Source organism: Channa argus, chromosome 1 (assembly GCF_033026475.1).
Source record: "Channa argus isolate prfri chromosome 1, Channa argus male v1.0, whole genome shotgun sequence".
Classification (NCBI taxonomy): domain Eukaryota; kingdom Metazoa; phylum Chordata; class Actinopteri; order Anabantiformes; family Channidae; genus Channa; species Channa argus.
Genome location: NC_090197.1, coordinates 41094080 through 41105486, shown reverse-complemented (window position 1 = coordinate 41105486; position 11407 = coordinate 41094080). Strand labels below are relative to the sequence as shown.

The 11407-nt window shown below is 38.2% G+C and overlaps 1 protein-coding gene across 4 annotated transcripts in view; it reads right to left on the bottom strand.

Moving 5' to 3' along the window:
• Positions 1–527: 527 nt before the first annotated feature.
• wdfy4 (WDFY family member 4) overlaps positions 528–11407 on the bottom strand; it is a 38795-nt gene continuing 27915 nt past the window's right edge. For all 4 annotated transcript variants that reach the window (XM_067521312.1, XM_067521337.1, XM_067521328.1 and 1 more), the window contains exons 50-64: positions 11276–11318; positions 10966–11085; positions 10338–10455; positions 10140–10249; positions 8592–8742; positions 8183–8274; positions 6843–7052; positions 6630–6750; positions 5639–5796; positions 4794–4952; positions 4506–4685; positions 4101–4283; positions 3525–3612; positions 2749–2878; positions 528–2499 (exon numbers count right to left, since the gene is read on the bottom strand). In XM_067521312.1, the coding sequence (XP_067377413.1) occupies positions 2436–2499; positions 2749–2878; positions 3525–3612; positions 4101–4283; positions 4506–4685; positions 4794–4952; positions 5639–5796; positions 6630–6750; positions 6843–7052; positions 8183–8274; positions 8592–8742; positions 10140–10249; positions 10338–10455; positions 10966–11085; positions 11276–11318 (1927 nt within the window). In that variant the 3' untranslated portion in view covers positions 528–2435. The remainder of the gene's footprint in view (positions 2500–2748; positions 2879–3524; positions 3613–4100; positions 4284–4505; positions 4686–4793; positions 4953–5638; positions 5797–6629; positions 6751–6842; positions 7053–8182; positions 8275–8591; positions 8743–10139; positions 10250–10337; positions 10456–10965; positions 11086–11275; positions 11319–11407) is intronic.

Genomic DNA, 11407 nt, shown 5'->3' with positions numbered 1-11407 from the left:
GTGCCTTATTGCTGCAGTGTCAGAAGCCACTGTAGCACAGCTTTTTCAATGCATTTATAATTAAATTACTAATACTTCAAATTAATAAATAAATCCCTTGGTCTAACATTCAAAGAGGCCAGTCTTTGATTCATACAAATGCTGGTGTAAAATGTCTCTTTACAGGGGATTGGATAATTTTACAAGGATCAAGCAAATGAAAAATACACATACAACACATTACAAACTGCAGTGCATTTAATGTCTGATAAAGACAGAAGCAAAGACTGAGAAATTGGAAAAGAACAAGTCCTGTAATCTACTGAATTAAGGGCATAGTCTAACATGTTGGATATTCATACTTTCACATATATATAGGATACAGCCATTGAAATCCATCAAACAATAACATCTATTTTTACCTGTACGAAATAAAATAAGGGTGTAAAAATATTGTTTAATATATATATATATATATTTGTTAATATAGTTGCTTATTTACAGGTGCCAGGCAGATCATTCTTCTCATAAAATAAAAAACATGCATGTTGGTTAAATATACTGATTTTTATTTTAAAATAAACAGCAATAAACACATAAGCAGCACAGGAAGGCACGGACATAAACTGCATATATGAAACCTGGCAGCGGGCATTACGTTCAAGTATCCAAGAAAGGTGAAGTGTGTAGGCCACTTTGTGAAGGTCAGTGTGTGGAAAATGAGATAAAGTGCTTGGAGGAAAGAGAATGATGCATATCCAGAGCACTCTCTCTATGAGTGGGAGAGATCAAAAGAGACCATCATCCCCCACAGTTCAGTCTCACTGACTAGGATGAACCCGCTAATGACTACATTTATTCAAATTAGACTAATTGTAATCATGGTTAATAATTAGCTTTACAGTGCATTATAATTGGGTTAGGCTACAAGATGGTTCTGCCTAGGTGCAATAATTTATTTGATTTAATTATTTGGAGGAACCCAGTGGTTTGACATTTCATAACATAAAACCAGTGGTGTAGAGAGAATGGAGATGGCTGTTGTCTTTAGAGAAGGTCATTGCTCGCTCTCTGGGAAAATTATGAGGACTATTTTCCACTCTATTAAACCACTCCACTTAGCACAATTAGCCACACACACAAAGGTTAAAGAGAGAGACCTCTTCCTTTATGATAGAGAACAGTGGAGTATGTGCATGAGAGACACAAATGAAAGAGAGACAAAGAGAACAAGCCTCCACAGTCTTGACAGTCTAACAGTATTTGAAATTACTTATCGGAACATCAGTGCATTGATTAAAGAGTGTCAGTGTTGTACTTTTACACTCTCTTGAAGATCAATGCTTAGAAAGGGTTAAATTTCATACTGTCTCTCTTCAGAAGGGTCAGATTTCCCCTGGAGTGTGTTGTAAAGGCCCTACAGTGATTACAGAGCTTGAACAGTCTAATGTGGCTGTACAGGCGTATCTGTCCTTGGTTAACCATAAACACACACACAAAAAGCTGTGACCAGCAGAAAGGATGCCTCAGAAAGACCCAAACACATTTCACATCATGCACAACACACACTTGACATGACAATAAACTTCTGAAGGATAATGTATGAGAAAATGATGAATCATTCAAATATTCATAAATGCCACATTACAAAGCAAATTGAAAACATGTGCAAAACAACAAAAGCAGTACAGTAACCTCTGCACAACTAACTAAACATCCTGAATTGTTCATACCACAAACATTTACGAAAGCAAAACACTACAATCCTTGTAGCACAAATGCTAAAATGAGTGCATAATATTGTATGCCTGATCCACAGTTTGTGAAAACTGCTCCAGCTTTTTAATACCCATAAAATGGTGCATTTCTCATTGACTGTTACTTTTGCATTTGGCTTGACACTTCCCTGTACAATCTGCTGTGGCTTCTACATTTGTTAGCTCAGCTTCAGCAACAAGGGTTATTTAAATGATTTTTTTTTAAGGAATTGTAGCACATTTTCCATTGTTTCCCTCATTTAACAAGCACTTCTGGAGAATTTTAGCTAGTGTCTTTCTAGTCTCACCTTTATGAACTCATGATGAAACAAACTAAATGAAATAAAATCCTGACTTCAATAACGATCAAAATCAAAATCACATTGACTCTCCAGGGAAGACTTAGGCAAATTGTTTTGAACAGTTTTATTCAAATATGTCAAAATGCTGTATTTACACAAATACTTAATTAAATATTTATATAGAAGGTGTCTGAGATTTGAATGTACACAAATAACATTACAAGTAACATTTTTCTCACTGAATGCACACTTGGGCTGAACTACAACAGCTCTTGACACTCGTGGGTATAAGACCTGAGACATTGATAGATTTTCTGTGTCAGATTGGCTCTGGTTGTCTAAAGGTTGTCTAGAAAAATTGGCTTTAGGCACGACTGTGTTAAAACACTGGCCCCTCTCACTCACTGGTCCAGTTGAAAACTCTCCCCCAGGCATCACCTGCCAACAGGGTAGCATGGCTCCTACACAAGAGAGTGTAACATATAACATATTCTATTAAAATGCATGCTATAACATACACACACATGTACGCAAACATGCACACAAACACACACAAACTGTAGTAATGAAGTAAAGTTGGTGAGAATTCTGTAAAAAACAATACGCTCCTGAAGTGCATTGATAATTATTGGAATACTTTTTTAGAGAATTACCCAGACACTAAATCCCACCTGTCTTTGCAGCGAGTAGGTGCATGATATATACTGTACCTGGACAAGGCCAGAGCTGTGATAGCTGGATTATTGTTGTTGCGGCGTTGAGACACAGCCTGACTTCTGTTCAGCTCTCGACATAACACCAGATGTCTTTCCCAGCCTTTAACCTGGCACAAGCTTCTCACTGTAGATACATCAGCCTCCATTTATTACTGAATCACAGAACAGGTGTCCACCCCGTCTGTAACCCTGACCCGGTCCCCACAAAAATTTAAATGTGCATTAACACAGTATTTATCTGTGGTCAGCAGGTTGTTAAAGGGAGAAAAATCCCTTGAATATAAATGCTGTAGTGTTACGTAAAGTCTTGTCTCAATGTAATTTGCCAAGCATAATACTCCTATGAGGTGACGTGAGGCTGTAACCAACGTATGCCAAATTGGATCTGGGTATTATTGCTTTCTAAATTATACACGCACACACACGTCAGCAGAATTACTCATCAGTGTTTACTGCCTCTATGTTTAATAACTTTATAACAACATAATTCCTGCTAGCCCTAATGCTAGTGAGGGATGGGGTAAGCATTACAAGCTCTCATCTGGAAACCATGCTGTCTAGCTCTGAGATGAGCAGTTAAAAATAATCATCTCACACTTAAGGATTTATCTAATTAGATAGCACTGAGTGTCTTTTTAAAACACAAACTCTTTGTGCAGCTGCATCTTAGTCTGTTTCACAGTTGTGCTACTGTCAGCCATTCCCATCATCTGTGTTATTATAAATACAATACCTACATGCATATCCTATCCTACTGCCAGTAACATTACCGTCTCTCTCTGTTCGGTCTTGCCCTGGGGACACAAGCTCTTCTGGAGGGCCAGGTAATTGTGTTCTGGTGTACTCTGTCTTCCATATCTATGTGAGAGACACATAACGAGTGGCAAAATCAGACATAATTCAACATAATAACAAAACACAGTCACATACACACCAGCACGCATACACACCCCATAACTCAAGATAATAATAAAGTAATAATACCATTTTTGTGTGTGTGTGTGTGTGCACGTGACATGGACACCTGCTCTGCAGTGAAGCCTAATTTAGAGTTTGCAGCTTTGATTGCAGAGAGGCAGCATATGCTTATATTAATCCTAAGCAAAAACAGAGCCTATATACTGTTATTAATGCCTTGATGGACAACGAAGCTGCTCCGTGCGAGGCTAATACCAAAGTAATGACTGCCAAACCTGAATACTGCACAGTATAGTGTATAAACACAAAGTAACCTTCCTTCCTGATCTATTAGTCTTACAATGAGCTGCGAGATAGTGACTATAAAACATACATTCTATCTCACTCACTCAGCATCTATCACTCATTACAACCACAAAATAACCCACCCGTATGAGACCATCTGCACAGCCAGTGACGATTACATTCCTGGGGTCCCACTCATGTCGCTGTGTAAAGATTACACACAGGATGTCTGCCTGAGGCCCACAGGAAATGTCCGTGCAGGTCAACAGCTGACCCTTCATGTTCCACAGGTAAATTTGAGGCCCTGCGCATGACGCAATCTCACCCTTGAACAGAGTAATATGATGTTGACGCCCACAAGTTCACGGAAAAACATAGAGATGCACATAAAACACACACAAAGCGGATATGTATGCTGTCAGCAATGACAATCCTCCCTTTCTCATGCTGTGGACCATGAAGAGGTAGAATATAACAGCAAGTCACAACCTTAGAAACAAAAAAAAGAGATTTTGAGAAAGGGGTAGACTGAGAATGATTAAACTTACTGTGAGTTCATTGATAGCCAGGGAAGAGATGCTGGTTGTGTGTCCTGCTAACTGGGTGATATAGCTCAGCTCTTCCATATCCCACAGGATACAAGTGAGGTCACAGGAGCCACTGACTATCAAACTGTGAACCTCAGACACAGCCAGGCAAGTCACTGAATCTGTGTGACCGTATAACGGCTATGAAGAAAAACCAAGTCAGTGTTACTGTGAGTGTGTATTTTTATGTGCCAACACATTACAGCTGTTGTTGAAACATCTGTGTTGCAGACATGCAGATAAACTAACCTGTCTGAGTCTCATGTGAGTGAGTTTGTCCTTGTTGACTGATACATCCCACACACACACAACCGTGCTGGTTCCTGCAGTGATGATGGTCACTGGGTTGGGACAGGCTGCACACAACGTTTCGCCCCAGTCACACAAACTCTCACATACAGCAAAAGTCTATAGATGAGAAAACATACATCACGTATTACAAAGTACATTTGACTGATTCAGTTTATCAATATGTTTTAGCAGTTTAGCATGTTAAATACTGTCATATGATCACGTGATACATACAGTATTTATAGTTGTAGTTAAGTTAACACCTCAAAGGCTGTATAAAACAGAATCTAACATACAGTATATAAGATAGATAAGGCAAGAGATGACATTGCAAGGTACATTCAATAAGAAGTGCAGCTATATGAAGGAAAGCTTGACAAATCATAAAGACTTCACTCAGTGTTTTGACTGAGCGTGACTAGTGACTGTAGGAGCCAGCTGATACTGATTAGCTCATGTGTACGTGGCTTGACCCAGATCCCAGTGCAATGCTTCAAATGTAAGCAATTAAACTGGGAAAATTCTGTTTCTATACAGTAAGTGTGTGTAAGACATGTACTAATCAATCCAGTTCCCCCATGTAACAAATATTATCTTCTTATTGCCATACATTGTGTTCTTCCAGCTCTTTTATTTAAATTAAATTAATGAAATTTTGGAGTTACATTTACATTTACATTTAGTCATTTAGTAGATGCTTTTATTCAAAGCGACTTACAAGTGAGGTACAAGGCAGCAAGTTGCAAGATTGGGTACAATTGCATACAATTAATATAACGTATCTACTGTATGTGCATACAAACCTTCTCTGTGGCATAGTTCCCAAAAGCGCAGCTGTTGTCAGGGAAGCCCCAGGTGAAGTAGCAATTAAACAGAGGTGACAAGAGGAGCCGGTTTCTTTCCAGGACAATGACCTCTTTCTCCAGACATACTATCTGACCTACCACACCTCTTGGAAGCTCTGCAGAGGGATTCAGAGTGTTTTGAAAAAGTTTTATGAAAACAAAAGAGTAAGGTAAACCATATGCACCAATAGAAAGATATATTTTGCAAATAATAGAAAGTGACCTGATTCTGCCTTTTGTGTACCTGAATAAAATATCCTGACCAAATAATAGTAATAGCTCTTAAAAAACGTCACATTAAAGAGTTTGGTGGCTCAGTAAACATGTAAAGACTTTGATTACCACAGAAAACTAGCGAGACATTAAAACAGCTAATTCCTGGTCACAACAAGCTGATGTTCTGTCCTAGAGGGACACCTGCATCCAGTACAACATTAGTTGTATGTGCAAGTGTTTGGGAATGAAGCACAGACAGAGGCTGTAATTGTGCCTGTAACTGACCTTTTCATGCAGGAAACAGGCAGAAATCGTTATATCCTATCGCCAGTTCTGCTTCTGAAATCCCCAGAAGGAAGCTGGCATAGTCTTAGCGTTCCTTCTCCTATTCATCTCTATCTGCTTATTGATCAGATCAGACACTCTAAGATTTAATATGAAATGTAATATGCAGGAATCTCTCCCTGAGCATTCGCAGATTCATCTCCTCTCCCTCTGTGGTGCTATAGTGATATTCAGATTATTAAGTGGGGCTCAGTGGACGAGTCATCTCCATATTGTAGCTCTAACAGATAGCTCCTTTTTCTGTTCCATAGTGTAAATTAATCTATGGACTTTCATGCTCAGTTTCAATGATTCCCTTGAGCCCTGGGCAAATCATGTACTGTATATGATCACTGACAGTGTGAAATATAACAGAGGAGAAACACAGATGCAGATGACTATGACATACCTCTAAATGACTGTGTGGAGGACTTCAGTTTATTCAGTGTGTAGAAAAAAGGAGTTGGATGAGGGGGTGATGATCCTTCTTTCTTTGCACCGCTACGAGGTGGATGTGGTTTAGTGAAAAGCTTTGGGAAAGAGAGAAGATATTCACAAACAAGTTTTTTTAACTAATGTACTTTACTTTTTTTGCTTATCTCACTTGGCCTATTCTTTTTACCTGTTTGGGAACCTGGCCAAAGTTACTGACATATCCCAAAATTGTGCTCCTTATGAGGGGGTCTTTAGCATCCTGTCGGCCTCTTTGAGCATAGAAGTAAGGATGGAATGTGTTGACACTCTCTACAGCAGCTGGACCTTGTTGCCGGTATCCGAAAATGAGGTCGATCCACAGGTGAAGGTGCGAACTAACATAATCACTTTCCAAGGCCTGAACAGAGCAGAAAAGTGTTGCATAAACTACAGTAAGATCACCTATTGAAATATTATTACAAACCACTATACATACAGTATATAGTGCAGTCTTACAATACAGCAGTGTGCAGTGAGACAAAATACATAAAACTTTTAATATGAGAGTGAGAAAACACAAGAAACTTGTATGAGGATACACAACCAATCAAATTATTCAGGTACTGTATGATTTCTTCCAAAAGTCAATTTAGAAGTTGAGAACAGCAGGAAGCTGCGCAGCTGTGTTATGAACATATCTTCATGTTAGAATTAAAGAATGATTTGGGCTGAATTAGCCAGAGATTGGTTTTGAAGAGTTAATAAGGAAAAGTGGGCATTATGACCATTATGGCCAGCCGTATCCTTGCACCCTATTGTAATAAACCTATCCGGGAACAACAACAAAAAAAAATCATAACAAGGATATATTGTCCTGAGTTAATTTGTCTATGGAAGAAAAAAACAATCTTCTAAAGTCCCTAATTTTATAAGAATGGTAGGCAATATGAGTTGTTCAGTAGATTACAGAGTGATAACCAACATAGATGCCCCAGGAATGGAAAAAGAAGGAAGGGTCACACTGTGTAAAACATTCATCCAACAGAACGGGAAAAGAACAGAGATATACATACAATAACTACACACAGAGAAAAAAGAAGGAACAATCTCTTTTCTGCCTCTGAGAAAAGAGAGGGAACATTCAGTAAAAGCAAAGCTGGCAGGAATATTGGAATTATACATAAGAAGGTCTTGTGCCTGCTCTGAATAGTGTTAAATAGACCTGTTGTCCATTAATTTAGCTGACACAAAGTCAGTGAGATAAGATGGACTTTAGAATATAAGAATAAGTCAGTGGCTAGCGTGATTAAGATTTGTCTCTTATAAATAGGAAGAATGAAGATACACAGAACTGTATCCAAAACTCTTACAATCCTACTGTTACACTGGGTGCTTGTTTAGATAGCAAAAGAGATCTTTTGTAGCACATCAGCTAGCATATCAGCTAGTACTGAAAAACATTATTAGGTCTTATGGGAAAAATTGTGTGTAATAGACCAGACTGGCCAATTGTAACAGACAGGGCTGGTGAGGTCGGGAGACACTGACCTCTCGCTGGATTCTAATGAACTCCTGGGGGTCATCTTTAGCCCAAGGAGGCAGCTCCACATCTCCCAGAGGGGTACCATCCTCCATACAGCCTGTGTATTTATAGATATGCGTTACATACATAATGCTTTGTCATGTCCCATCACTGTGTGTCATCAGGAACTTAAAGATTTTAGCCAGTGTTATGAGAGGTTCCCTGTTCTTTTGTTTGTGTGTACAACTACTGACACGCACGCACACACACATACACATACACACCCACACACACAGTGTACATTTGCAATATTTGCCATAAAATTCCATGGAGAGACCAAACCCAAAAAAAGAATTGTATCAATAAGTACTGGCAGAGACCAGTGCAGTTTCAGTTTGGGGCTGATCAACACAGAAAATGTTTTTTGAGCCTGACCGAGCTGAATGTTGTTGGAGTTGAGCAAGAAGTCAGATAGGTAGAAGAACTCTGGGATCAGCTCTCTGACATCCCCCATGTTGTCTCTGGAGGCCGACTCCCACTCCTTCTTTACACTGTAAAACATTCGCTCTGCAATATCAAACCCTCCCTGTGGGGACACAAGGCACAACACTGTCAGACCTTCAGCACACTGAACCAAACTTTGCAACAGGCATACTAATAAAGTAGTCTGCCCAAGTCAGTGTAGTGAACTATATTTTATATTCTCCATTATATTATGTAAGCAAGAAATATTTGCTGCTATTTGAAGGAAGCTTTTCATCTTTCTGTAAAATTCCATAATCTGTGATGGAAATCTCATGAGAGAGAATGTAATTTAGAGTAAAACAATTACCTCAATGAATGAAAATAGCATATATACACTGGTAAACTCAGTTAGAGATGTAAACCCAGTTATGGATATTACGACACAACCATTATGCGCTTCAGAAGACAAAAAGGCACTGTAATTCACCAGACTAACATCTTTATTGCTTTATTTGACTATCAAATATGCATGCATTTTCATTATAATCAATTGGATGCTGTATTGTAAATTGGTAACATCTGTGGCTATTTGCATTAGATTCTTTTCGATTCGTTCTGTAATTATTTGCATATATATTGAAATCTTCCTATAATCTGTTTTTATACAAAAAACAGCATTGAATTAGTGACTGAAGTGCCGAAAAAAGCTTATACAAAGTCATATTATTAGCATGATTATGTTTGAAAATAAAGGAAAAAAAAAAAGCGATGAATATCTATGACCATCTGGAATACTGGGTTTACAGAAGGACCAATGAGTTATTGAAAAATGACACAGAGCATGCAATAAATGACATAACTTACAATGATGAGAAAATTCAGAATTTAATCTACGTTGCATCTTTATGCAGTACCTTAAATATTTTTGGATGGATGGATTTATATGCATTCATGTGTCTGAGAGTCAAGACAAAGACAAAACCTTGATCTTCAATCAATAAGCCAATTAATAAGTGTTGAATTCACAGCAAAATGAAACACGTAACGGCATCAAACATGTTGAGCTGTAGCTGTAAGAAATTTGACAGGTCTTCCAAGCTAAAGCGGCAAGGGATTGTGTAGCTTGTTAATAGAAACTGATCTTCATAGTTCCCAAGCATTTACACGGTGATGTTTAAAAAAGAGGTGTAGCCTCTGTCCCGGGTTTTTTTCTCATTTGTTGATGGTATCCAATTCAAAATTATCAATTAACGTTTCAATCAAATTAATTCTCAAATGATCACTGAATTCTGTTTTATTTACATTTCTACACAATGTCACAACTTTTTTGGAAACTGGATTGTAATACAGTCACATTAGAATGTGAATTAATGTAGTCTAATAGACAGGAAATAGATAATGTTAGGGCACCAAACCAAAGTGGATACACATGAAGCACGATTATTGTGTTTTCAACATTAATGAATGCTACTGAAAACAAAAAACATTTCTTTGGGAAATGCTTAGTCATAGCCTCACCTGCAGTGCTTGGAAAGTGTGTGAAAATGGCTCCATCCTCACAAGAAAGGACGCCACAATGATGGCTGAGGAGTAGTGGGTACAGTAGTGGCATTGTGCAGATAAATCTCCTAAAAAGTCAATAATTTAAAGACGACAAAGTGAGTTCCAATAAAAGAATAGTGCACAGCAAAACTTAAAAAGAACAAAAGGCGATACCGTCACTTTTCTCCACTTCTTCATATCTTTGGATGAACATCTGTTTCCTTTTTTCTGACTGAGCTCCCATTGGCTTGGACAGATCACGGAAAGTTGCAGGATTTGTCAAGTCAATGGTCTATTGGGTACAGAGATAAATTGGGATGGGATAAGTGTAAAAATAGAACTAAGAGGAGCAGTCACAACATTAGGTTGCAATCTAGCACATCCAACACAGCAGTTCTGCCATGAATTATACTGCTACAAGGTAAGAATTTCTGATCCTATTTAAAATTGATTGGGGGGAGGGTTAACTACCCTTTACTATAATGCACTTGAGTACAACTCCCCCCTCCACTATGACCTCAATAGTATTACATGTAGTAAATAATAGATTTTTAGATTTATCGCCTTTCTGACTATTTCAACCTAAAAACTGAGAACTTAGAACCTTGTAAAAGTAGAATTTATTGTAGACCTGTTGCATTGGTTTGCATTTGACTGTACAGGTGTATCTAAATATTGTGGCTCATTATGTACGAGCATGTATAGATGTCTTGGTGTAAATAAAATAGCTAAAGCATTTATTATCATGATGTAAAGTATCTCTCTTTTGTTCAAGATGTTGTGGCAGATGTTGAGATTTTACCTCTGACTCATAGTCAGCTAGGACCCATGGGAACACTGGATACTGCATCAGATCATTGTATGTTCTCCCAGCCATGGTGTTCAGATGCATCAAGTATTCAAAGTTACTTATCTCCCCTTTCTGAGGGACAGACAGAAATAATATTAAGCAGATAAGCACCTCTCCAAACATAGGACTAAACATTTGAAACAAAACTAAACTGCATTACACTTCATGACATTTATTAGCTACTGATGCCAAAGAAGAACTAACAAGCACTAAAAAACCCTGACAAAACCAAATGCATGAAGCGCTGTGCTTACTACATTACCTGCCATTTAACAAGGGTCGTCTTTTCAACCACAGGAGTCTTCCTAAAGCCCAATAAAAACAAATATTAGCATCAGAAGCTGATCACTGACCAGTGCCTACCAACACTAAAGTTTTTTTGCATGCTCTGTTG